This window comes from Myzus persicae, unplaced genomic scaffold (genome assembly GCF_001856785.1).
Source record: "Myzus persicae strain clone G006 unplaced genomic scaffold, MPER_G0061.0, whole genome shotgun sequence".
In the NCBI taxonomy this organism is placed as follows: Eukaryota; Metazoa; Arthropoda; class Insecta; order Hemiptera; family Aphididae; genus Myzus; species Myzus persicae.
This window is the reverse complement of record NW_019104123.1, coordinates 50,545-78,291: the sequence shown is the minus strand read 5'-3', so window position 1 is coordinate 78,291 and position 27,747 is coordinate 50,545. Positions and strand designations below refer to the sequence as shown.

Genomic DNA, 27,747 nt, shown 5'->3' with positions numbered 1-27,747 from the left:
GAATAAATAAGCTACACCCATTAAAATATTCTAATCCTCGAAACTCAGAGAAATTAACAAATTTCATTTTAAAAAATGATTTAATTATATTTATATTTATTTTGTTTATACATGTAAATTATATTGATTATTTTCAGTTTTATATTAAATAATTAAATTAAAAAATATAAGAGAACACTACTCTTCATCGTTATCAATTTGAGCATTTGCTCTGGCACCTTCATTTACAGCCATTGCCAAATCTATATTCTGTTCTCCTTTTAATCGATCCCGTATTAGCTCAGCAATTGCTCTCTGTGTCCGCCTTTCGAGTTTGGTCATCCTTTTTTCTATGTCTCTTTTCAAATCCCAATCTGGCTTTCTTGGTGCTAATGTGTTTAAATCCTAAAATAATAATATGAAAATGCATGTTCAAAAATTAATCTAATTCAATGATAATATGAATATACCAAAAACAGTTTTGACTAAAGGAGACTTGTAGATCAGCATCTATTTCTTAAGTTAGTTGAGAGTAGAGTTAGTTATTATTAGCATTATTATACATATTCTATATTCTTAATTTGTTTGGTTGGACTAATTGTTGACAAAAACATTACATATTACAAAAACTGGATCAATAGGAAGGCAAAATAGGCAGTAACTGTAAGCCCAAAAACAATAATAAAAATATAATATTCATAATAACTGCACGAGTAGTGTCATAGGATATGAGATAATATCTACCCACTTCTAAAATTTGTGCCACTTCACTGAATAACTTTAGAAATAAAGTCTACCTATATCTTTCAAACTAGGATGAAGGATTTTAGCAGTTGTTCAATCAATCATTTAGCATATTCATTGCCTTAGGTGATTATAATTTGTATCTAATCAGATCTAATCATAAATTTCTTTTATTTACTATGATTGTCCATCAAAATGTATTTAATAAGGTGCATTAATTTACCAATTCCTGAACAGTAAAAACGGTTTCTCCAGCCTTTAATTGGTCCTCGACTTCAGCAACAATGTCACCTGGTTGAGGAGTAGGTATAAGTTCAGCCTTAAGCCCTTCATCTTCTGGGATATAACTTTTAAATCTGGGCCTAGAACAAAATACTCTAAAGTACAACACATCATATTAAATTTTTACTTCATACTTTGGTAAAGGTTTCTCTACACTGTCCTCATTGTTTTTTTGATTATTTTTATTTTCTAAAGATTTTTTCAAATTTGCCAATCGTTCTTTGCGTTTTCGAGCTTCTTCTTCTAACAATCCAACTTTGATAGATTGATTTTCTGAATTTTCCATACTTTCTAAAGTTTAATATAATATGTTTTATTTATTCAATTAAGTAGTTTAATAAATACTAAATTGTTTAAAAAAGGAGCATATAAATATTCAGAAAGCATGGAGTACACTATTACAGTAGTAGGTTTGATTTCCAAATTACATTCCAATATTTCAGTACTTCATAATTTCACATTTACGATTCACAAATAGCGAACTTTTGTTTTAAATTTCAATGTTATGGTACTGATAATGTTATCACATTTATGAAAACAGTGTGGCCACTTTAAACATTAGGTAGTGATGTCGTACGCGATCTACCTTATAGGCCATCTACCGGTTTTTCCGAGCGCCGAGCGGTGCTAAGATAATTTATGATTTTAAGATTATTACATTTTATTGATCCAAGTACAGGAGCACATACTCAGTCAATCGAGGGTCTTTGGCTTATTGTGAAGAAAAGATAAAAGGTATAAAAGTAAACGGAGCTTCACTTTCATTACTCGAAAGCCAGTTGAAAGAAGAGTGGTGGCGATCACTTCATCCATCCTAGATACAATATTTGACAATTTTCTTTCAGACATGAAAACAACATTTTTAGTTTAAGGTATTTTATAAAAATAATACTTGTATAATCTTTGTATATGATTATTTCGTTGTGATAAAAATTTTAAGATAAAAATAATACGGAAATTAAATACTATTTTTGGTAGACAAGTTTGGTAGATCGCGTATACGACATGACACATGAGTACCAAACATTATTAGGCAATTTAGTCACGATCGCGGACATGTGTATTTAAATATTTATTTAAATCATATCAAGTTAAGTGCCACAAACCAGTATAAGTTTAATCTATTCTGTGACCATACTACCATAGACAGGATTTTTTTGGGAGGAGGCTACAATATAGTATTGGGATAATTGTCATGGCTTGGGTACCACCGGGTATAGTGAGTTTGATATTTCGGGGCCCTTAGATACAGCACTGCACAGAACTAAGGTGTATTTATCAAAATATAGTACAAAATACATGACTAAATAACTTAGTTTTTTAGTTAAAAGTTTTTAGTTATTTAGCCATGGCAAAATATATTCTTGGCAATACCCATCCATGCCACATGCCCATTGGCGCAAAAAGGGTGGGGAGGATTGAGTCCCCCCCGAAAACTTTGTAAATTTGCGACTATATTACCCCTATATTTGCCCCTATGGACTATGTGATGCACCCAATAGGCACAAATGCAACTTTTTTTATCAAGCAAAGAATTAAGACGTGTTCAAGTATTTGAAGGGGTTGTTGATTTGTTACATTATTGCTAGTTATACCAAAAACATGGAAAAAATTAATTTGTGTAAATTTTACAATTCATGTAAGGACCGGATTTATATGCAATACAATTTTCAAATATGCATGCAAACATGCACTAAAAAATGTCAAAAGATGCAAAAGATGCAAAATATAATTTCATTTTATTACATTTTAGATTTGATTTTAGTTTTGCAGTGATAATAATTTATTAGTTTTATTAAAATGTTCATAAACAAAAAGAAAGATGTATAATAAACAAATATGTAGCACAATAATGTACCTAATTTGTTAAATTGTAATTTTATTTTCAATCATTGATATATTGTAAAAATATTTTATTAAAATTAAAGAGTAGATACATTGGTGATATACTGATATAAATAGGAAAAAAGTACGAACAATTTAATAAAGTATGTTGATTGGAAATATAATAACCTAACTTATTTTTAGCGTCCGAATTAACTTCTTAATTGTATTTATAAACTTGTAATAACATGTAATATGTTGACACATTTAAAAAATATAATAAATGGAAAAAATAACGTCCGAATATTCTTTGAGATATAAAATATTTGATATTAATATTATGTAAACGTACCTATATTCTGTTTTTTTTTGTTTAACACCTTTTTAGATCGTTAGACGTATATTTGTACGGTTTTTTGTTAAAATATGCAGAACATCAAACATGCACTAACGTTAGAATATGCAAAAATATGCACTATACATTTTTGATATTTAATCAATAAAGTAATGATTTGTGGACACTCATTATTGACTGCATGTATATGACGTTGAAAATAGCAACATGTATTTTATGCAAAGTCTGGTCTTTAGTTATAAGTTAAAAGTTTAAAACTGTCATTGACTCCTTAATAGGAGCACATATAAGTTAAAACCCTATACCTAACTACCTAAGTATCATCTTTCCTCCTTCTGGGGCTTTTAAATTTTTTTAAATGCATTTAAGTGCATGCACTTATTACATTTAATTTTTCTTTATAAGTAAGTCTTTTCTAATTTTAAAATTTTGATAATTTTTTCAAACGCTTTTCAGTTACAATTTCTAAAAACGATAATTTGATCATAATATGTCTACTAAACAAAAAATATATAATACCTTTAATGAACTCTTATCATGTATACAGCACAATTAAAGATATACATTTAATATCTTGAATCGTGGTACTTAATAGTGTGGTATATTTTGTTACTTGCAATTTTTTTATTATATTTTTTTCATATTATAATCATATACTATTACATAGTTCAGTGAGCTGAAAACGTTATGGTGGAGTTAGAATTTGGCTGTTGGATTTATTTTCTATTTATTTTTTAGTAATGGATTTTGGAAGTTTATCATTTATCACGAGAATCGCATATAAATACATTTTTGGTGCGTAGGTATAGCGCTTGCTGAAAAGTGGAAACAAGATCGATGGTATAGCGGAGTTTACAAATCACAGCTAGGTAGTAGGTACGTATAGTTATATTGTCAGTTGGCATGTGGCTAGACTCTTATATCGTAATAATCCGTAGAACTTCCGAGTTCGTCGAGTGTGATTAATTGTTACTTTAATTAGTAGTGAGTAATGACTAATATTTCGAGAGGAACTCTCGTCCGTAGGACCTTAAGTGTTTTGAGATATTATAGAAGCCAGTATGGCAGTATATACCTAAGTGATGTAGTCAACATCTGAGGGCTTGATCGCTGATGCCTTTTACGCGGGTGGCCTCTCCCAGAGCAAACGACATCTATATTTATGGGTGTCATTCATTGTATAGATTTCTCCATCTATAATGAGGTCCAGAAGCCGAAGATGCTGTTTCAGCATTTCAACAGGCATAGAGATACGTTACTCTGAGGGTTACCTGCAAATAGTGCTACCCTTGGTGGCCTTGGACCGTGACGGACAAGGCGCGCGTGACCCTGACTCTGATGCCCTCGACCTTCCTCCCGAAACATTAAGTATAGGCAGTGACGTAGTAATGAGGAGGGATGATGGGGTGTCAATGCGGTGAATTTTATATTTTTTGTGCGTCTATGTCTTAGGCACGTATAACACATAGCAATATAGATTTTACTACATTCACGAATTTTAACTTTGAGGATGGCTTCTGATAAAAAATTGAATCTATACTCCGCGCCACGAGAGAAGGAACCCGTGTCCTGACCAAATTGCAACCGACTCCGCGCATCCCCACTTATTTAACATATCGTCGTCTAGTAGTCTAGTTACCTAGCCTAGTAACGCTAGCTGCCGTCAGTCTGCATGCGCGAAACAGGTTCTTTCTCTCGTGCCGCGGAGTATAGATTATACTTTTTAGAGGTAAAAATTTAAAATTCTCAGAATTTATTTAAATATTGAAAATAAAAAAAATAAGGAAAAATGGGAATTTCTACTTAAAACTTTTGTAACTCAAAAACGAATAAAGTAGTAACCATAGATACCTTAAATTTCCACCAATTGTTTAGTAGACATTTTCAATTTTTTTTAGTTTTTTTTCCGTAAACATCGATGCAAATATTTTCATTGGGTAAAGAAGCTTGAGACGTTAATACAAGGTTCCACATTTATAATTGTTATAAGATCAGTTAAAATTTAATATTAAAGATACACATGCACTGATTTTTTTAAAAATATATTTGAAATTAAAATATTATTAAAATTCATCAAAATCTTGAAAAGTTGCAATTTTTCTTGTAGGTAAAATGTAGTAAAAATGTATATAATATTCCGTTTTTATAGCTGAGGATTGAAAATTTAAAACAAGGGTCCTATAAGTAGTTAATGTAGCAACCAAAAAATATAAAAACACAGCTTTAATTTTAAATTTAAAGTTTCTACGTTTTATTATTTTTGAGAAAGAGAAGTGGTACTTTATGGCTTTTATTTATTATTTGGGTCTACAAACTGTGGCCGCGAATAGTATTCCGAATATACTTAGATACATATTTAAAGAAATCAATGTCCTATATTGGTAAGTTAGGTTTTTTTAAAAAACTTTATATAAAGTATAAAACTATAAACATATATACGTCCTAGGCATACTATATCTAATATACATTTGTTTGTTCGCTATATACAATGGTTATTTTATAGTTGTTAGTAAATTACCTACCTGATTAACTTTCTTGTAACGGTAATAATAATATAGCAGGTAGATATATAATTATTGCCTCTTGTCTCTTACAATATCAACTTGATAAACTAGTATAATTATGTATTAGTAGGTTACAACATAGATTCTAATTGTCTTTATTTATTATTATCATACCATATTATATTATTATAGTTTATAAAACGTTTGGTATTGGTTTCTATCAAATACCAATTAATTGTAATCTCTATGTGATTCACCAGCCGTAATTAATAAATGAAGTAGCTATAAGACTGGAATGGTATAGCATCTTAGATACATTTGTGTCTTGTATCTTTTGAGTTTTGGACATTTGTTAATACTTAATTCTCTACATAGTAGGTATCTATTGTATCTAGATAATGTTTTCTTTAGTGTGTCAAATTGTATCTTTTTATGTTGTCCCGGTCCAGATTCTAGATCGCTACATTTTTTCGGAATTTAATTAAAAAATTCATAATTTGTTCAATTGAGTCTTCAATTTACCTCATAATTCATCTCCAAGGTAAAAGAAAATAGAAAAACAGAGGTAGTTCATAAAAAATTTGTAATATATATATTTATTTACAAGTACTAATTTAAAATTTAAAACAAGGAAGTATTCACTGTACAGGTATATATATTTACCTATATAGGTACCTATTTAAAACAAATATCTGCATTGGTAATACCGTAACCATTGAATATACCATAGTATGTCTAAAGAATAGGTACCTCCCTATAATGTATTATATTATAATTTATAACTCTTTTTATTGTGGTAGAATATTGCATGTCTGCATAGCCACATGGAGACAATTAAGTATAAAGTATATATTATATGCCTATCATAGACATATACATAGCACTTAGTAGCTATAGGTACTATATAGTAAACTATACCTATACCTATGGGCTATGGTTTACGGGTACTGGGTACTTATACATTTATTTTTTCTACTTAATTGGACACAATTTTTTGCCAACATGGGTTTTGTTTTAGGCCAAAAGCGATGGTGCTATCAACATTCAATGCCTGGCTATAATTTTGATGTTATTAAAAAATTTCAAGTTAGTCCGTTACTTTTTAGCTCATATTATTATTACATAGTATTTGGATTCATTTTAAGCTATTTGTAGCACAAACATATTCACGCCGTTCTATGGTGTGTCGGTATTTAAAGTTTAAACTATTAACTTAGAAGTCAATGACAGCAATCAATACACCAATATCATAATGATTATTATATTATACACTCGATTTTCTTTATACAAAAATTAGTTAAACTTACATACCGTACTACAGCTAATAACAAAATAAATTTATAAAATATAAAATATAATTTGAAATGTCTAGCCCGACAGACGGGTATCCGTGATCAGAAATCGTTTATCGTAGGAATGCTGTGATTCACATTTAATTCATATATAACTGTGACCTATAATATACACTAAATGACAAGTTATACTCGAGATTCAAGACTAACTATACACCAGAGCAACTTTTCCGGCTCAAAAAAAATAATAAGCATTTAAAAATATAAATAGTTATCTAAATGTAATAGCTAGTACACGAGTATATATTTATTTTGTAACATTTAATATTATAATATATGGCTTAATTTCTTGATAACTAGGTATACTGTATACGTATGTATTATCCACCAAACTATAAACAGCAATTGGATATTGGCATATTATAGGTACTGCGGTCAACGACACTATATTATACGTACGTAAATGTATATCTACTATTAGCTATAATTTAATAATAATTATACCTTGCCGCTTTGAGTATAACATTCACTGCCACATGGTTCTATATAAAATTAACATTTTTCTAGGTACTTTTGTCTTGTGACCATATAAGTAAAACTTTTAGTTTAGTTGGTTTGCACTTGGGTTAACTATTCTGAATGGACCGAAGCCGATCAGTTACAACTAGACACCTAGTCTATTTATGTATACTGCAGGGTGTCCTGGGTGTATATATATATAAAGTAACTCGCCCTTAAACTAACTCAAACTTATTAGGTAGGTATGTACACTTTAAAACGAAAAATGTATGAAGGTAACGCATTTTCTTTTAAATAATGAATAAATATTTATTTATTCACAATGGTATCAAATACCATACATGGTTCACGTGAAGATAAAGATTGAGTGCAGATGATGCAGCAGTTGCGTATCTATAGCTTTCTCTCTACTTCTTTAGAACTAGCCACCATAGGTATTAAAGTGTTCTATAACGCTTATAAACGTGCGTGTGGTGGATGTCTAGATAAATTGAATAAGCGTTCCTATAATGCAGTGGAAAAATAGGCTGATATAAATTATGTAGAACAGTTGATCAGTGCTTTTTCGATTAATCTATTTTAATAAAATTAAATGTTTGTGAGGGTACAGTGTATAAGCTACCTACAGCCAAGTTTATCGTCCAGACCTGGAAGGAATCGTCGAGCTATATTATACAGAGAAAATCTCAATCGCGTAAAATTGGGCTGGTAGCCAAAAAAATGGACCGTTATTATTATTTTCGGGCAATATAGTCTTGTTTTCATACAGATAGTGGTAAAGTATAGATACAAATTGATGGTTAATAACAATGAATGCGTCGTCAGTTGTATATATTACTTTGTTGGCCGTTGGGCATTCCATTCACCAGAATCGATAATGATATGCATGCAACAAGTTGCCATGGCGTCCGTCAATGTGTACTGTATAAGTGTATAGTTGTGTGTGTGTGTGTGTGTGTGTGTGTGTGTATGCATGTGAGGTGCGAAACCACTTTTCAAAACTTGAATAGGCGTGTACTTAACCGCTTCAGAAATTGTCTTTCTTAGCAAAAAATTAGAGACGTTTCTTTTAATATCAATTGAAAAGGATTTTTACTACAAAGTTTTAATAATGAAGTTAAAATAAAATTTTGAACACATACATTTATAAAAAAATTGATAAAAATTGTTATTCTAAGGTCATTTATTGAGTTAAAATGAAATAGGTAAAGATTGCTAACTCTAAACTTATATTTTGAGTTTTTTAATACTTCTATTTGGTATTTTTTTGATGAGCATATTATAGTATAGAGATAAGTGAAAAAAATAGGCTTGAAGATGAATTACTAAGTAACTTAATACAATGTATTGGATAATTTGTAATTACTATTCACTAATCAGTAATCCTACCTATAGTCAAAGATCTTTTTGAAGATCAAAGCTAATTTTTAAATTTTGCATTTGAAAGAGAGGCCCTCACACAGGGATTAGTTGGCCCAAAAATATAAATAAATTTTTGTTTGTATATGGTTGCTATTGCATATAGCATATGGTTACAGAAATAAAATAGTTATTATAATTGGATATCATCTTAGACCTGTATTGGCTGTATTTTATATCATTGATCAAAATTACCTAAATCAATGTGTTTAACATAATATGTGTAGTTAATTAGATTTCATTTATCATTTAACGGAGTTTAAGACAGGACAAATCCACCAGCATTATTCATAAATACTAAACCCATAATATGTAGTTTATACATTTATATAATTATTAGCTGCACGGCCAAACGCCGTGAAGGATCAGCTATAATTAAGACATTTATATGCAATATAAAAAACCTATAATTGATGAAGCTTATGTTATATGCAAAATACATTTCGACTGATTTACAAACAATTTTCGTCAATAGGTTCAGCTAGATACCATAGAGTATTACTGTATTAGAGTGTCATAACTAAAGATAGGATTTTACATAAAATGAATGTTACTATTTTCAACATCATATACATGCAGTCAATGAGTGTCCACAAATCATTACTTGATTAATTAAATATCAAAATTGTATAGTGCATATTTTTACATATTCTGACGTTAGTGCATGTTTTGCATTATTTTTTACAATGTATCAATGATTAAAAATTAAATTACAATTTAACAAATTACATTATTGTATTACATATTTGTTTATTATACATCTAACTTTTTGTCTATACAAATGTCTATAAAACTAATAAATAATTATCACTGCAAAATTAAAATCAAATATAAAATGTAATAAAAATTGAATTTTTTTCGCATCTGGAAGAACCATACAAATCAAAAACTATAAGCCAGTGTACCAACTGTCAGGATTATGGTCATACTAAATCGTACTGCGGCTATCCAGCTCGTTGTGTCCGCTGCGGTGCCCTCCACTCTTCATCGGCCTGTCCAAATCCACGAGATGCTGCTCCAAAATGTGCCCTCTGCTCCGGTGATCACCCCTCAAGTTATAAAGGCTGCTCAGTTTTCAAAGATCTACAACAACGCAACAAACCAAAAAGGAGCAATTTCCTATCGGATAATATTAGTCATAAGAATAATGTACAGGTTAGTCATCCAGTGGTAACCCCCTCAACACACCCACCAGAGTCGTCCCAAACCTACGCTCAAGCCACATCCGGTTCTTACTCTAATAACATAATCTCTCCTCCTGTATCAGATATAAACAAGTTCCTTGACGAGTTCAAATTACTAATAAATCCACTAATCGCCCTACTTACCCAAGTTATCTCAAAACTTTTGGATAAAAATTAATGTCTTCATACACAAGCAACTCCCTCCTCATCCTTCTTTTCAACTCAAATGGTCTTAAAAATCACTCAAATGAACTCCAGTTAGTACTCCAGGAAAAGCGTATCGATATTGCCTTGATATCCGAAACGCATTTCACAAAATACTCTCACATCGCTATACCTGGTTATCATCTCCTAAAAACAAATCACCCAGATAACTCTGCTCATGGAGGTGCTGCAATTTATATTAAATCCTCCTTGTCTTTTCAATCTCTTCCAAATTTTTGTCATCCTCATTTACAGTCTTGTGCTATCTTACTCCACCTCAACAACATACCAACAACTTTAGCAGCAATATATTCCCCTCCGAGACATAATATCAATATTCAAAATTATATAGATTACTTTAGCACTATTAGTCAAAACTTCATCATAGGTGGTGACTACAATGCCAAACACCAGAGTTGGGGATGTCGTACAAACAACCCAAGAGGTATTGTTCTCTACAATTATATAAATCTCAAGGGCTACAAAATCCTCGCGCCCCCTGGACCAACATATTGGCCCACCTCCTTACGCAAAAAACCCGACATACTAGACATATTTGTTTCCAACACACCTCACAATCTATTCTGTGCGGCTACCAATCTCTTGGAACCCTGTTCAGATCACTCTGCAGTACTCCTGACTGTCAGCGCCTGTCCACCAATCCGGCCTTCTCTTCCAAAACTCTTTCTCCATTCAACTGATAGACTTAAATTCCATAACTTGGTAGATCAGAACATTAAACTAAAAGTTAGTCTCAAAACCCCCCAAGAAATTGATCTAGCCATAAACAACCTAACTAATGTAATCCAACAGGCAGCATGGGCATCTGGTCCTACTAAAATACAGTATCCAAATTCTGCTCCTCCAGTTCCCGAATATATTCGTATCCTCATAACAAACAAACGCAGAGCAAGGGCCGCATACCAACGTTCACGCCTTCCATCCCACAAAAGCATCTATAACAACCTATCAAACTCGCTGAAAAAAATACTTGCTAAACATAAAAACCAATCCTTTGTTAACCATCTCTCCAACTTATCACCTAACAATGGTAGTCTCTGGACAGCTTCAAAAAATTTACTAAAATACAAACCTCCGCTCGTTCCCATAATTAATCCTCATGGTGGATTTGCATCAACCGATGTTGAAAAAGCTGAACTGTTTAAAGAACACCTAACTGAAACCTTCACGCCTCACCCGGATATACAAATACCTTTACACACAGACATAGTAAAACGTTATCTTGATATCCCCCTTTCTACCTCTCCCGCAGTTAAGCATTTCTCTCCTAGCGACGTTAAATTTACAATTCAAAAGCAAAGTCTCAAAAAATCTCCGGGGTTTGACCTGATAACTGCGGAAGTGGCCAGGTCCCTCCCCAAAAGAGCCATTGTTCTTCTCACAGTTATATATAATGCGTGTCTAAGATTGTCATATTTTCCTATGCTTTGGAAATTCTCTGTAACAATTCTAGTTCCGAAACCTAATAAGCCTCCTGACATATCTTCCTCCTACCGACCAATAAGTCTCCTCCCCTTCTTCAGCAAAATATTAGAAAGATTAATTCTCAAAAGAATTCTTCCTTACATTTCCTCCAGTTCTATTTTGCCTAATACTCAATTTGGTTTTCGTTCCGCTCACTCCTCAATACACCAACTGCACAGACTAGTCGACGCTATCTCATTCTCCCTTGAAAAAAAAAGTTATTGCTCATGCGTCTTCTTGGATATATCTCAAGCTTTCGACAGGGTATGGCATGAAGGACTGCTATACAAAATTAAGCCCCTGTTACATCCAACCTATTATTTACTAATCAAATCCTATCTCACGGATCGTTACTTCCAGGTCAGAGTTGGTACATCTTTTTCCGGCTTAGCAAAGATTAGTGCAGGTGTTCCTCAGGGGGGCATCCTTTCTCCTTCCTTATTCAATCTCTACGCTGCCGATCAACCCACCTCTCCGCTCACAACCGTGGCAGAATTTGCTGATGACAAGGCTATTATTTCAATCCATGACAATCCTCACATAGCTTCACTCAATCTCCAACTCCACCTTGATCTCATGGCTGATTGGTATAAAAAATGGCGTATCAAAGTAAATCAATCTAAATCACTTCATACAACTTTTACACTTCGTCTTCTTCCTTGTCCTGGGGTGTCTCTAGACAATATTCAAATCCCTTCATCTCAATCGGCTAAATACTTAGGTCTGACAATTGACCGTCGTCTCACATGGTCACAACACATTAAAATAAAAAGGCTCGCCTTAAATGCACGACTCCGTATCCTCAAAACTCTAATATCCAATAACAAACACACTACATTAAATACTAAACTCTTAATTTACAAATCCTTATTTAAACCTATATGGACCTATGGTCTTCAGCTCTGGGGCAATGCCAAAAAATCTAATACTAACAAAATTCAAACCTTCCAAAACAACATCCTTCGCAAAATCACAAATTCCCCTCCATATATCTCAAATCTAACTCTACACACCGATCTAAAAATTAAAACAGTCCACGAAGAAGCAGTAACATTTTACAAGCGATTCCACTCAAAACTCCCTTCTCATACAAATCCCCTCATTTCAAACCTCGCCACCTTCACAATTCCTGGCAACCCTCCCAGGAGGCTAAAAAGGAAATGGTGTCGTGATCTCCTCAACGAGTAATCTAAAATAGCAAATATCAAAAAAAAAAAAAATAAAAATAAAAAAAAATAATAATAATTAAATAAAAATAAAAATATGTATGTATAATATATAATATATAAAATATAAAATCACCAAGTATTTCAAGTAAGGGCAGTGTTACCACTGGGTGACCCCTCCCATCAAGTTTTTTTCATGTATTGTTTATCATTTATCTCATATTCTTATTGTTCCTAAGGAACAGATTGTATATACCGTTTAAAAAATAAAAAAATAAAATAATCTTCGCATCTTTTTCTTGCATATTTAGACTTTTTTAGTACATGTTTGCATGCATATTTGAAAATTTAAAATTCGTATAAATCTGGTTTTTAGTCGTAACTCATAATCTACTTTTTACTTTTCTACGCATAAGGCATAAATGTCACTCACTAATGAAGTAATGACTATAATCACTTTGAGAAGAACCAAGCTCGTGATGTATTATGGAAGTATAATATTCTTGTATTGTTATATATAGGCATATAGGTATACCTACTTAAGTATTTATGTTTTAATTTTCTTGAGAACTTTTAAAGTTTATAAGAATAAAGATTCTTTTTAATGTCTAAAATAGAGTCCATGTTAGATAATGTAGAAAATGTCAAAACAGTATACAGTTCCCCGTAATAGGAAATGCTGGAATACTGTAAGTACGAAAATCGGCTAAATGCCGAAATATCTGTGGATTAGAAAATTGATTGCGGGATAATATATTCAGAAACATAATTAATACTCAACGTAAAGTCGACATCACTTGAATTGTGAAACACTACATAAGTATCGTCTATGTACTTCTCAAATTCCATTTCCACTTTCTTTTCTTCATTTCTACCCCAAAATAAATGATAAACAATAAATATTTATAAGTTCACATGAAAACCTTAATTTAATTAAATATACACACATACACACATACACACACACACACACATGACTATGTGTGCCTGCAATATACACGCCGGGATCGAAAACTTGAAAAGTCTCCCCTGTTTTTCGTCTGCTATTGTTTTCGGACGTAGAAACGTGATGTCTGTATATATCCCTACGTCACTGCATCAGACGACAAAATTCGTTCCGACGGACACATAGGCGCAATTCGAGTTATAAATTTGGGGAGGGGGCTATTTTAATTTACATGTGTATCGATGCCAAAGGGATAAAAAAGGGGGGCTATTTTGGGCCTTATTTTTTTTTCTCTGTTGTTTTGAAAAGTACATGGAGTTTTTTACTTTTGATTCTCAAAGTTCAAACTTAATCAATTTTACTATACCAGAAACTGACTATACATTAATATCGAAGCATTTATATTGCCCTGTATAAAAGGTGATATAAGACAGACAGAAAATAAACACAAATAATCGTAAAATTAATATATTTATCGTTCAACTCAGAACCGAAAACTTCAATTTCAATAATAGTTTACAAGTTTCTGACTTATTAACTTAATGTCGTTTAATGTTTATGTTTGTTAAATATTTTTTTTTTCAATACGTTTGTACATTATTTTTAATTTATGTGTATAAATTGTAAAAAAATTTTTTTTAAAGTTATACATTATTTTTATTGAAAAACTAAAATAAATTTATTTAAAGACAGTTAATTTTTTTAAAGTTTTTATGGTTTGGAGTCTGATGTATTTATAACTATATAATATGAGTCGTTCTACTCTTGTTAGCTGTTATTATACCTAGCTACTATAATATCTTTTGTATGCGGAAACTTATTTATTCCATACACAATACACTTATAATACTTATTAGTTATTATATACATTATATACCATAGCCACATATTAATATATTGTATACATATAATTGTGTTTAGCCTATAGAATAATGGGGTTTCTTTGAGGGTATTTACTGATTTATTTTCAGAGTTAACCTTGACAATTTATGTGAGATTATGAAAAGTTCTTCATACTTAGTGACTTAGTAGACATGTTGACATCGTAGGTATTTGTTTTATAAACAATGACTATGATGACATAGAAAAAATAGCATAAATGTAAAATAATAATAATATGTAATAAAACATTAGGTATATACTAGCAAATATTATAATTTTATCTCAACACTGTAAGACTTGCTGTCTGTAGGTTAATACAATACTGTTAATTTATTCTTTACAAAAAAAATTCTGGTTTGCTAATTTGTTATAATTGCATAATGAAGTTGAAAAACCCAATATTATACTATGAACTTCTAAGTCGATACATTAGTTTTGAAATTTTAAAAAATAACATCATCTCAATTTCTTTTTTTCTTATGCAGGTAAATAATATGATAGATTGAAAAATATTGACTGCCAAATTGTTTTAAAGTTTTTTCAATAATCTAACACATGCTTAAAGAATTATTTTTATAATAAAATAATTACTCATTAATTTTAAATTTAATTTTAATCGCTTTTGTGATCCATCCCAAAAGCTAAAATATGTAGTACCTACCATAACTAAATGGAAAATACGTTTGCTATTTATAAATATGTAATATTATTTTTAAATTTACTCGAGTCGTGTGTGCATACATAAATGTAATATGTTTATAGTCTTATGGCTCTTTATATGTCTCTACATTTATAAAATAGATGAAGCTCTGTTATTATATTTTGTTGATATATTTTTTGATTATTTGTCATATTAAATAAATTACGTAAAAAGTTTAAGTATCTTGTGCATACTGTATAGCGTATACTGTATATCTACAGTAATTTCAAAAATATTATCTTAAAATATAGTTATATTTCTTTTGACGTACAGCCAAATCATAAAATAATATTATTCATCGTGACGAAGTCATAATTTAACCTTTCCAATGAAAGTCAAGTCAATACCTATATTTTGCTGAAACGTTATTTTTTATTGTATATTTATAAAACTTGCATTGCTATTAATATTTATAAATATTATACATTTTGCGGAATAGAAAAAACAGTTTTTAATAAAATAATATTTTGTTTGATGGATAAAAAATTTAATTCTGAAAATGAAAATCCCAAATATTTATATAATTATTATGTATACGCGCGTACGCCAAGATCGGTACGTATTCATATATTTTATTATTAAATTATATGTACCTAATAAAAAGAACATTAGGTCATTTAATTGCTAAAAATAAAACTTAAGATATATAACTGTTTTACTGTATTACGATATAATACTATTGCGTATTTACATAACAAACACTTAATTAGTAAAAAAAAGCTTTAACATTGTTTCACAGATTTAATGTTTTTACAATTTATACCATGTTTAACAATTCCTAATTAGTTTTGACATTGAAATTATTGGGTTGAAAAAAATTTGGAAAATATAAATTATACACAAAAATAAAAAATTACATTACACAAAGTCACGTGGTTAAGGAAAGATAATAATATGGGAATTATAATATTTTTTATTGAGGTGAGAATATATTTTGGAAGTCGAAGATATTCGGGGATTTTTAACCAAAATTATTAAAACATAATTATATGTTAAAAATTGATACACATTTTTTTGAATTGGATTGTTTTTAGTTAATCATATTAGTTTATTTTATTATAATCTTATTTATTTAAATTCCTTGTTTTTCTGCGCCTTCATTTCTTAATAAAATTGTTGTATGTAAGCATTTCATAGGAGGTAAAATTCATAAACTATAATAAAATGTATGCGCCTACGCTATTATATTATGCTAATGAGTTTTTAATAATGTCACTTTTAGTGATCAAATTTATTTTAAAATTGCTATAGGTTATATCTCCGACCTAGCCACACTGGACTTGACGGATTCCTATCTTATAGAAAATGGAAGGGAGAGTAGCTTCATGTTCAACGTATGAATAAAGTGCACTCAGAAGATGTTCAGAGAAGACGTTTGAATGGGCTCGTAGCTATATTTTCAGTTATATACCTTATATCGGAGTTTTTTGTGCAAGTAAGTAATTTATTTATTTTATTCTTATTATTTTTCTACAATAATGAATTCAAGTAAATTATAATGGATGTTAAGTATTCCCCGGAACTTGATGACCAAAAAATGTTGAAAAAATGCATTAAATTACATAAATATGTTTAAAAATTCTAATGATCTAAAAAAATTATGTTCAACATCATTTTATTTTATTTAAAAAAATGACATAAACATTAATATTTGACTTAAATTAAAAGTATCACATTAATATAATACTTTAAGAAAATTTATCTTGCTTAAAACAAATATTCTTTTTTTTCGGTTTTTCTTTTTCTTGTTTTTCTTTTTTTACTAATTAAACTGTAAAAAGTAGAGGAAGTTCAATTACCTACTTGGAAAATACCTATATATTAAATTATAAATGTTTTCTTAGCATTAAATATGTTATATTGGTCAATTAAAGTATTTAAATGAAGTATATTTTCATATGTATGTACTGCCGGCTTTATGTAAAATTATGGTTTGAACTTTAAACCTAAACAATAAAAATATACCTACAAAAAGAAGAAAAATGCATAAATGCACCAAAATTGATAAAAAAAATTAGCTTTCAACGAAAAAATTCAAAATCAATTTTTTTATTGAATTCTGTGTGACATAAGTCAAATTTTTATAAGGATGAACCTCTAATGTTAGCATAAGAAAAAAGATTCAAATGCATCAAGTTCCTGGCCCTATTTATAATTAATCATGCTTATTAATTAGGTATTATTTGTAAGAATTATATACTAAATGTATTTGTTTTTAAATTTCAAATTAAATCAGTAGGTAATAAATTATAAATAAAAAAATTGTAGGTATTATAGATATTATTAAGGCTAGGATTTATATGCAGTACAATTTGGTCAATTACCTATGCATTTGGTTTATTAAGAATACCTTTTGCAAAAATAAGTGACTAAAAATATGAAACTTTGGTACTTACAACTAGTCGGTAAGAAATACCTACTCAAAAATAGTGTTTTTCTTTAAGTCTTAAAAACTATTCGTTTAAACTATATTCGAAAATTCTTCATCATATATGTATTGTTGAAGTTTTCCACTGATACTTTGTAGTCCTGGCATTTTTAAAGATAAAAGTCAAAATTAACAAACAACACTCAAAGCGCAATTCATGACGGCTTTGACCAAAACAGATGCTAATTTTACTGTAGGTAGTGAAGCTGTAAAATAATCTTTAATATTAAATCTAATCTACTGTGGCAGTAGAAGGAGTACATTATGATAATTAAGATAAGATATAAATTAAATGAATACCACAGATTATATTAATAATATAATAAAATAAATATAATTAATATAATCTGTGTTAATACCTATGGTAAATTAAATACAAGGGTATTTTTTGGATAAATATAATATCTTATTTTATTTTATTTTATTTTGCCAACTTGCGTCTTGCACCACTGCTAAAATATATTATAAGACTTACATTTGCTTCAGCATGACGTTATTTGAGGAACAACGGCAGTAAACAGAAGTTGATAAAAAAAAACAACCCAATGCATTTAAATCCTAGCCCTTATTTATATTACATAAACCTTTAAAAATTATTGGGGAGTGTAATTATTATAAAATGGCATGGACAAAATAAAGTGCCTACTTACATATATTTTGATAGCTATTATATAAATTTATTACATTATTATTATTATTATTATTATTATTATTATACTATATTATTGTTTATTTATTATATTTATTATAATTGAATTGATATCCTAGTATCCTACTCCTACAGTAGGTATGTAAAACACTTTGTGTGCAGTTAAAATTGTTTATGGTTGAGTCGTTAATATAATGCCTTTACATGTTTCATCATTCAGTTGATTCAAATAAAACTTACAAAACATAATTTGTTTTTTCGTAGAAAACAAAATTACGAAGGAGAATATTAACACATTCACACATATGTTTGTATGTTTATCGAAGTTTTTTTTATTGCTATCTAATCTGAGAACTGAGAAGAAATTAAATTAAATACTCAGATATAATTATTTAAATAAGTTTAATTTTTACAAATTCATGTACATTTTGACATTTCGTGTGACTGCAGTATTCAATCTATAAACTGTAAGTATTAAAAATGCTAATAAGTTGTTTCCGAATAGTGCATAATTCATTATACATAAATGTACGAATGTAGTATACCAAATATGAAAAATCATATCAGTATATAGTTTCTACTTATAAAAATTTAGAATAGAATAAAGCGATATATTTTTATTTAAATATATATTTTACTTAAATAATTATTGATCCTGTCTAGTTCATAAATTATAATTATTAATTCATGTGTATTGTTTTTTTTTTATTGGACTTTCTATATGTACTATATTTATTAATATAAGTATATACTTTTTAAAGACATTTTTCATTGGAACACAGTAAGACTCAAAATATATTGAACATTAGTTATTCTGCAGTTAAACAGAAAAAATAGTAAAAACAATTGAAATAAACATTTATTTAAGGTGTATATGTATACCGTTTGTCCACAAAACCGGGTACATTAGATATAAACTCAGTAAAACTCAGTTAGGTACCAACTAATATTGTTTAGTGCCCTATACATATTTTTGAATTGTGTTAGCGGGACATGAGACTAAACCATTGGATCAACTCTTGTATTTAGTGCAGGCGCAACAACTTCACTTTTTCTGTGTATCCTGTTTTCGTGGACACACGGTATACCTATGTAAAAAGTATAGATACAGGTAGTCTATTTATAAATAATAATAAACATTTTAGTATTTTGTATGACTTTATTCATACGCATTTATTGTGATAGCAATATGTCATGAATATGCAACAATTATCTGAATCTAAGTATTTTTATTAATTGATAAAAAATATTTATTAATATACTAGGTATTGTAGAAGTATATATATGTTGTAAGTATTTATGTCTATGTATCTATAAATGTTTTCATATGCAGTGAACTAAAAAATGTTTAGGTCTTTGGATAACCAAATTATTTTTACTTTTAACTTATGAATATTCATACAAATTATTATGAGTTTTGTAATATTTGAAATACTTTTATTAATAAAAAAAAATTCATTGAGACTCCTTACGCTTTAGCTGTTATCTATAGCCTATATAACATGCTTTTATTAAAAATACTCTTGAAACCAAAAAATAAAACGTGTATATTAACATATTATAAACTATTTGTGATTGTATTTGGAATTCATACACAATAATTCATGCACTACCTATGCAGCGGGCTTTTCATTAAACATTTGATTCGTATCGAGAAAGTTAATCATTGTGTAGCTAGAAAGTAATAATCGTCGCTTGTGGTATATACCTATATTATATATATATCAATACGTATCTATAGGTACCTATTATATGGATATTGCTTATGGGACAGGTAAATTATAATTATCTACCTAGTATCAACCATGGACAATATTAAAATATCAATTTTTAAGAAAGTTACATTTTTTTTTAACTTGTTTGTTGAGTTTAGTTGGTAAAAAAGATAATAATTTTGGTCTTTGGAAGCTTAAGTGGACGATTAATAATGTTATGTTGTTTTGTTATCCGGATCTGAAGATATTTTTTTTATATAGTAGAAAAAAATCAGATCTTCCACTTTAAGGTAGGTTTCTGGTAGCAAATTGGATCTGGTCTGTTTACTTTATCAAAAGAGATTTTCCTGTACCTACCTACTAATTGTATATACTTATATCTAATGGGTTCATCCCGTATTGTAATAATAATAATAAATAATAAGTAATAACCAATAAATAATAATAATAATAATAATAATATAATTTGTTTTTACTTTCTATCGACATTTCAGGTAATATTTAAACGAAAAATAACAATTTTAGTTATTTAACTGTAATTTTATTTGTGGGCAGGTACTAGAAACTTTTTAATATTACATACCTATTGATATTTACCATAGGTATCTAACAATTTTCAAAATATATTTTACATTAATTTTAAGCCATTTAGTATATGAACTATTCACACAGTATAATAACTGTATGGCGGTATTAATTTATGATTTCTAGATTATTATCCTTATGTATTATTAGGTACCTATATAATATATTCGATTTTTGACAAAAATTAGTCCAATGTACCTGTACTGTATTTGTAAAATAAATTACAAATAAAATATACTTGGACTTCAGAAATATTTGCTAATAAACTATCTTTAGTCTCCACTCAGGGTCGTAAATTTCAACTGTCTATAAATAGTTCAAAAAAAGCCAAAATATTTTGAAGTTAAAACATGTTCAGAAAATTATAAAGTACGGTAAAGATGGCATAGATGCATAATATGCGATACGCACCAGTATCTTGAGGCCTGGTCTTCTCACTTAGATTCAGAATTGTTTTATGTATGCAACGATTTATTATTGAATTAAAATTCAACATATGTATTACAGTGACTTACTCAATGTCAGGGTACACTTGAGAGTTAATACCTACCAAACTGCTCAGTGACTACCCCCGGGTTTGTAAATAACAATGTAATGTCAAAAATATTTTGTAAAAAAAAGTTAAAATTATCAAGCAATTATAGTTTATTTCAAGTTTAAATTTTGAATAGGTAGTCTTTTATTGCAAAAGTTCAATTCTTAACTTTTCAACAATATCATAGAAATTCATAATTGGGTAAAAATAACCCGTAGGAAGAGTTATCTCAAAAACGCATGTTACTGTTTTTTTTATTATAGTACCTACCTTTCAAGACTTCAAGTACCTAATAGTTTATATGGATTTTAATTTATACATGGAAACGACAATCTTTTATTTACGCTTCTAATAATACAGTACATATTAGTACATACAGCTTTATGAATCGCAATTTTAAAGTCAACAAACACGGTGGAAAACATATTTTCCATTTTAAATCGTATTGAAACGAACACTGTGAAATGTGACATAGTAGGTACTGCGAACAATTTATAGAACCTTATAAAAAATTTTGTGTTAATCTGCCCGGTCATAATATACTATAATATAAGATATCAGATATCTATTAAATTAGATATCTGCAGGTAGGGTTAATAGAGTTAATAGGGTTAATAGGTCATTGGTATTTTGAATCATTCAGTAATTCAGCTGACCATTCAGTGCTATAAATTGGGCTCGTAAATTATTTTTGATGACAACTGTACGCCACGTATTTTATTTTATCACGCTAACACACCAAAATATTACCTCCAATATTAACCACCTATATTAAGTGTGTATAAACTATAAATACTGTATAAACATATTTTATCGTCCGGTTCATTAGTAAATTAAACTGGTAACATGCGTCGCGTTTTACAGACGCAACTAGGTTATGGGCCTATGTAGGCTATGGCTAGCAGGTAAGAAAAAATACTTCTAGGCGAGTTGTGTCAACAAAATTGGACTCAACACGCAAGTTACCGGTTGATTTAATACCTGTAAAATATATAATATTTAAGACGCAAGTAGTATGCCGCCTTTTAAATACCTCCTACAAATACAATTAAAATGTTACTAAAATATATTTTAAACCTAAAAGGTACCATATGGGTATTATTATTTTTATTAATAATATTGCAAGATTCCTATGTTAACGCAATGAATGAGTATAAAATATAAATACAATTTATATATTTTTATGAAAAAAAGTTTAAAATTATCTAATGACAAGTAGCCTAACAGTGCCTAAGTAAGTACTTATACCTACCTAATTTATATATCCACAAGTCACAACTAATAACAATCAACACATTCACACATTTCTACACCGGTGACATTTCGACATGGGGTCTATATACCTATCTCTTTTTAATTATGGCTGAATGCTGAATATATTGTAATAGTGAAGATGTAGGTACCCTGCAATGTATACCTGCAAACACGTCATGACTGTACATTTATTGTTTTCATTGTATTCAAACTAATATATTTATATAGGTACATTGTATATGTATAATGTATACCTATTAATATTTAATAGTTTTATTTTTGTCAATCCTTTTGTTCTTTACGGGGCATTGTTACATACCCATGAAATTAATATCTGTGTAAGTATATAGCTTCAAATCTTTGAAAATATTTAATTATTTGCTAGTGTTGAAGTGTTGTACCTTAATAATAAGTTGTAATATGAGAAAATCTATTTTACCTGGGTAATAAAAATGTTAAGTATAGGTTATAGATTATTCTTAAATTGTGTAGATTAAATTTGTAACTTCTAAAAATAAATCAAGTATTGGCCATATGGATAAAAAAGAGTGATGTTCAATGTTCAAACAACAACAGACGGTATAATTCAAAACGCATGCATATAATTTAAGACTTACAGTATTAAGCTCAAATTACTCTTCCTAGATTACACAGGTATCGGCTATTAAACAATTATTGACTTATATATTTCCTCGATAGACAATACCAATAAACGCTTGACTTATAACTTTTAAAATTATTTTTTTCTAATTTCTAACTATAATTAAATATAAGATAGGTACCTAATAATTGTTCTATAGGATTTTGATTTATACTTTTAAATTTGGGCTTTTATGCGTGACTTTTATACTAGCATTAATATTAAATAGGTAATTTTAAATTAAATTAGTATTCGGTGTAACTAATATTCGTTTGTAGCAGCACTTGACATTTAATGCTTGGAAAAAAAACTTTATAAAGTGTTTGATGAAATCATGGTGAAAAGTTTGAAGCATAAAAAGTCGGCAGTAAAATAGTCCGATTAAAGAAAGTCTGTGTTTTAAATACTATACAATAATATTTTTAAAAATGTTTATAAAAAAAAATTCTATAATTGTAGTTACCAGGTCTTCGAATAAAAAATTAAAAAATCGAATTTACTATTTATTCAAAAACAATATTTAATAATAATAATAAAAGTACTTAATGTCTGATTATTGCATGCTACCAAAAGTCGATCAATGTTCAAAGTTCAAAAAAGTAGTGCCTAATAAGTAATAGTAGTGACTAGATACTCAGCTATATACAAGGTGTAACAGAAAGACCTGACAAATGAAATAACTTTTGTTCTATAACTGGTACTAAAATTTTGCTCTACAAGTACCTATAGTATAACTTTTTTATTTTTTATTTTTCAACTCTGAAAATATAAAATTGTAATATATTTTTATTAAATTTATAATTGTCTTATTTGTAAGTTTAAAAAACCCGTTTATTTATTTCAAGTAGTTTATTTTTTACAGTTTTTCATAATATCAATATTTTTTTGAGTAAATTAATTTGAACCTTAAAAACTTTTTAAAGTATTATTTTTGGGAATTTTCAAACATTAGTAAATCTTAAATCATTTAAATAATTAATTTATATTATTTAGTTATTTAATTTTCATATTTTTTCCCACGTTTGACTTGTACCAATTATTCATTTTCATTTGTTAGGTCTTAATATGTATATATAATAATTACATAAATTATGGAGATTTTTGTATACGATGTCTACATGTTTTCATTCGAGGTCTATTTTCATATTAAAATTAAAATATTAATAAATACATAAATGTAAAAATAATAATATATGTGTATTTATTATTTAATTAGATATTATCTGGTAAAACATCATTCAATAATACACAAATGTATAAATCTGACTCTATTATCTAATTATCGAATTTTAATTACAATAAATTTATTTTACATTACTAACATTGCTTACTTGTATAATATAACATAATATTATAATTATTTATAAAAATAATTATCAAAAAATATTTATCATTAATTTCTACATTATGAATTATGATTTGACGTTTCTTAAAATATAGACCGCATACGACAAGAATACCTTTTAATTCAATAAATGCTTACATCATACATTATAATCATCAAAAATATATGTGTAAAATATTTATTTAACCTAGCTCATCTACCTATGAGGTAGATATACATTTATATTAATATTATATGAACGACTATGCATACTTTATTATCTTAATAATTATTATTTGTATTTGGCTGAGGACCGTTGTCATTTTGATTTTGTCAATAAAATTATATAAATCAGGAGTAATAATTACTCTATGATGTATAATCACATTACCAACGGGCAACGACAAGTGACAACATAATATTCCTCATACGTAAGTACTATACACAAAAAAGATTTTCGATCAAAAACCTTGAAACTTCATTTGAAAAAAAACTGTAAAAATTAACAGGTTATTGTCGGCATACTCGTATACGGCGCATCAACTTTAAAATAAAAATATTAGTTTTAGTATTTTCTCTGAACCTGTAATATCAGGTGTAGGTATATTAGGAGTAGCATATTGGTTAGGAGTAGTGAGTTGAGTATCGGGTGTACGTACTCTTGACACATCGCCATCACGCATCTTATCTTATATATAGTCTATAAGAAATACAAATAATAAGGATATAAATACAAATTGTTTTATTATGTCGTAAATTTTTTTTCAGAACAAATTGTGGGCATTGATTGAACCCATCAGCCATGCCGGACAGAGATACCAACTCTTCGATGAACAGTCACGACGATACATATAAGTGTTCGTTGGGCAGCGACGACTTCATACTCGTAGAAGAAATCGTTTCCGGTCGGAAAACGAGCACCGTGGAAGCGGTGCAGGGAATTTGTCTGTGTGTGAAGCAGAAACTCAGATGGACAGTGGCCATGAAGAACGTGCGACGCAGGGTGCCGATATTGAACTGGTTGCCGCGTTACTCGGTCCAAGACGGACTTGGCGACATAATGTCGGGCGTGACCGTCGGGTTGACGGTCATACCGCAGTCGATGGCGTACGCCGGTTTGGCCGGTCTGCCACCCCAGTACGGTCTTTACGGTTCGTTTCTGGGCACGTTCATCTACACGTTCGTGGGCAGCTGCAAGGACGTGCCCATGGGACCGACGGCCATCGTGTCGCTGATGACATACAGCACGCTGCACGGCTACGGTCCAGAGTACGCCACCCTGCTGTGCTTCCTCACCGGCGTCATCCAGCTGGCCATGGGCGTCTGCGGCCTGGGCATAATCATCGACTTCGTGTCCGGTCCCGTGTCGTCGGGTTTCACGTCCGCCGTGGCCCTGTTGATCATCGCGTCCCAGATAAAGGACCTGATCGGTGTGCACGGCACCGGGTCCAGTCTGTGGGAAATGATGTGTTCCCTTTACAGGGACATCGACACGATTAGCTACGGCGACACGGTCATCGGGGTCGGGTGCATTGTGCTTCTGTTGGTGTTGCGGGTCATCGCCGAAGTCCGCATCGGCCCCGCGGACCCGGAACAACAGAGCTGCGTTCAGAAATACGCCAACAAGAGCTTCTGGCTGATAGGATCGATCAGGAATTCCATAATCGTCATCAGCTGCACCGTCATGAGCTACCTGTTCATAAGTGCCCAAGACGAGTCGTTCGCATTGCCGTACAAGATAATCGGTACGATTCCGGCGGGTCTCCCGGAATTCCGTCTGCCCCAGTTCACAATGCAGCGGGACAACGAGACCATTGGCTTCTTCGACATAATGTCCACGATGAAGTCGAACGTGGTCGTTTTGCCGTTGATTGGTCTGCTGGAGAACATATCCATTTGCAAGGCGTTCGCCAATGGCAAGACCGTGGACGCGACGCAAGAACTGTTGGCCATTGGCCTGTGCAACATCGGAAATTCGTTCGTGCAAAGTTTTCCGGGGTCGGGGTCGTTTAGCAGGAGTGCTGTGAACAACGCCAGTGGAGTGCGAACTCCCCTGGGAGGGTTGTACACCTCGATCCTGGTCATCGTGGCTCTGCTGTTTTTGACACCATATTTCTATTACATACCCAAGACTTGTCTAGCAGCGGTCATCATAACGGCAGTGGTGTTCATGGTGGAAGTGAGAGTCGTCAAACCGATTTACCGTTCGAAGAAAAGCGATCTGATCCCGGGCATGTTCACCTTTTTCGCGTGCCTGTTCTTGCCCTTAGAGATTGGCGTCCTGTTCGGCATAGGGCTGAACCTAACTTCGATTTTGTACCACGCGGCTAGACCCAAAATATCCATACAGGAGTACAAGACTCGCGCCGGTTACAAGTATCTGATGCTGACCCCGGACAGGTGTTTGGTATTTCCTTCGGCCGATTACGTCCGTAACCTGGTTACAAAACACAGTCTCAAACGGGATATGCCGGTGGTCATCGACTGTTCTCACGTGTATGGAGCTGATTTCACAGCAGCCAAGGTCATCGAAATGCTAACTAAAGATTTCTCGGACAGGGGACAGGCTTTGTTTTTTTATAACCTCAAGCCTAGTGTTGTTGATGTGTTTAGAGGCGTCAAACCAAAAGAATTGGTGTTTTACTACAACAAAAAAGAATTGGACAGACTACTTCTAAAATGGACTGAACAGCGCCACACAATGTTACAGCCGTTGCTACAGGAAAAGTGAATACGATTTGTCTGATTTCTCCCTCATCGAATTGTAATTGCTTTAACTTTTGATTTGTTGTTTTTTTTTTGGAATGGGGGAGCTCATAAATATCCAGCTGATAAAAATTGACTATACCGAGTTTTTGTACATAAAGTGATTATATGTTAAATGTTTTAGAAATGTAGTACTGTGTACAATGACACATGCAGTATCCTGTAAATACAGTTACAGTAAGGTATCTATTTTATGTCAAGGATTGGTTTCGTAGTTAATCATTTTTGTGTAGGTAAATATGTATTTCTAGTTTTGACAAATCCATATAGTCATTCAAGACTCATGCAGAAATTAAAATTATACATGAATTAAATTACAAAACAGGTACCTAATAAATTAAAATGCAATAGACTTATGTAAACTAT

General features: G+C 30.4%; 1 protein-coding gene and 1 pseudogene across 3 annotated transcripts; one reads left to right on the top strand and one right to left on the bottom strand.

Moving 5' to 3' along the window:
* Positions 1 to 159: 159 nt before the first annotated feature.
* On the bottom strand, positions 160 to 5,196 carry LOC111038979 (coiled-coil domain-containing protein 12). Of its 3 annotated transcripts, none has more exons than XM_022322257.1 (4): positions 5,036 to 5,196; positions 1,140 to 1,296; positions 947 to 1,085; positions 160 to 384 (listed from the first exon to the last, which is right to left on the bottom strand). In XM_022322257.1, exons 2-4 carry the CDS (start codon positions 1,289 to 1,291, stop codon positions 178 to 180), a joined length of 498 nt encoding a protein of 165 aa, XP_022177949.1. In that variant the 5' UTR covers positions 1,292 to 1,296; positions 5,036 to 5,196; the 3' UTR covers positions 160 to 177. The 3 variants fall into 3 exon arrangements, with proteins under 3 accessions (XP_022177949.1, XP_022177950.1, XP_022177951.1); XM_022322258.1 differs by lacking the exon at positions 5,036 to 5,196 and adding an exon at positions 1,408 to 1,494; XM_022322259.1 differs by lacking the exon at positions 5,036 to 5,196 and adding an exon at positions 1,434 to 1,492.
* Positions 1,588 to 27,571, top strand: LOC111038978 (annotated as a pseudogene).
* The last annotated feature ends 176 nt before the right edge of the window (positions 27,572 to 27,747 follow it).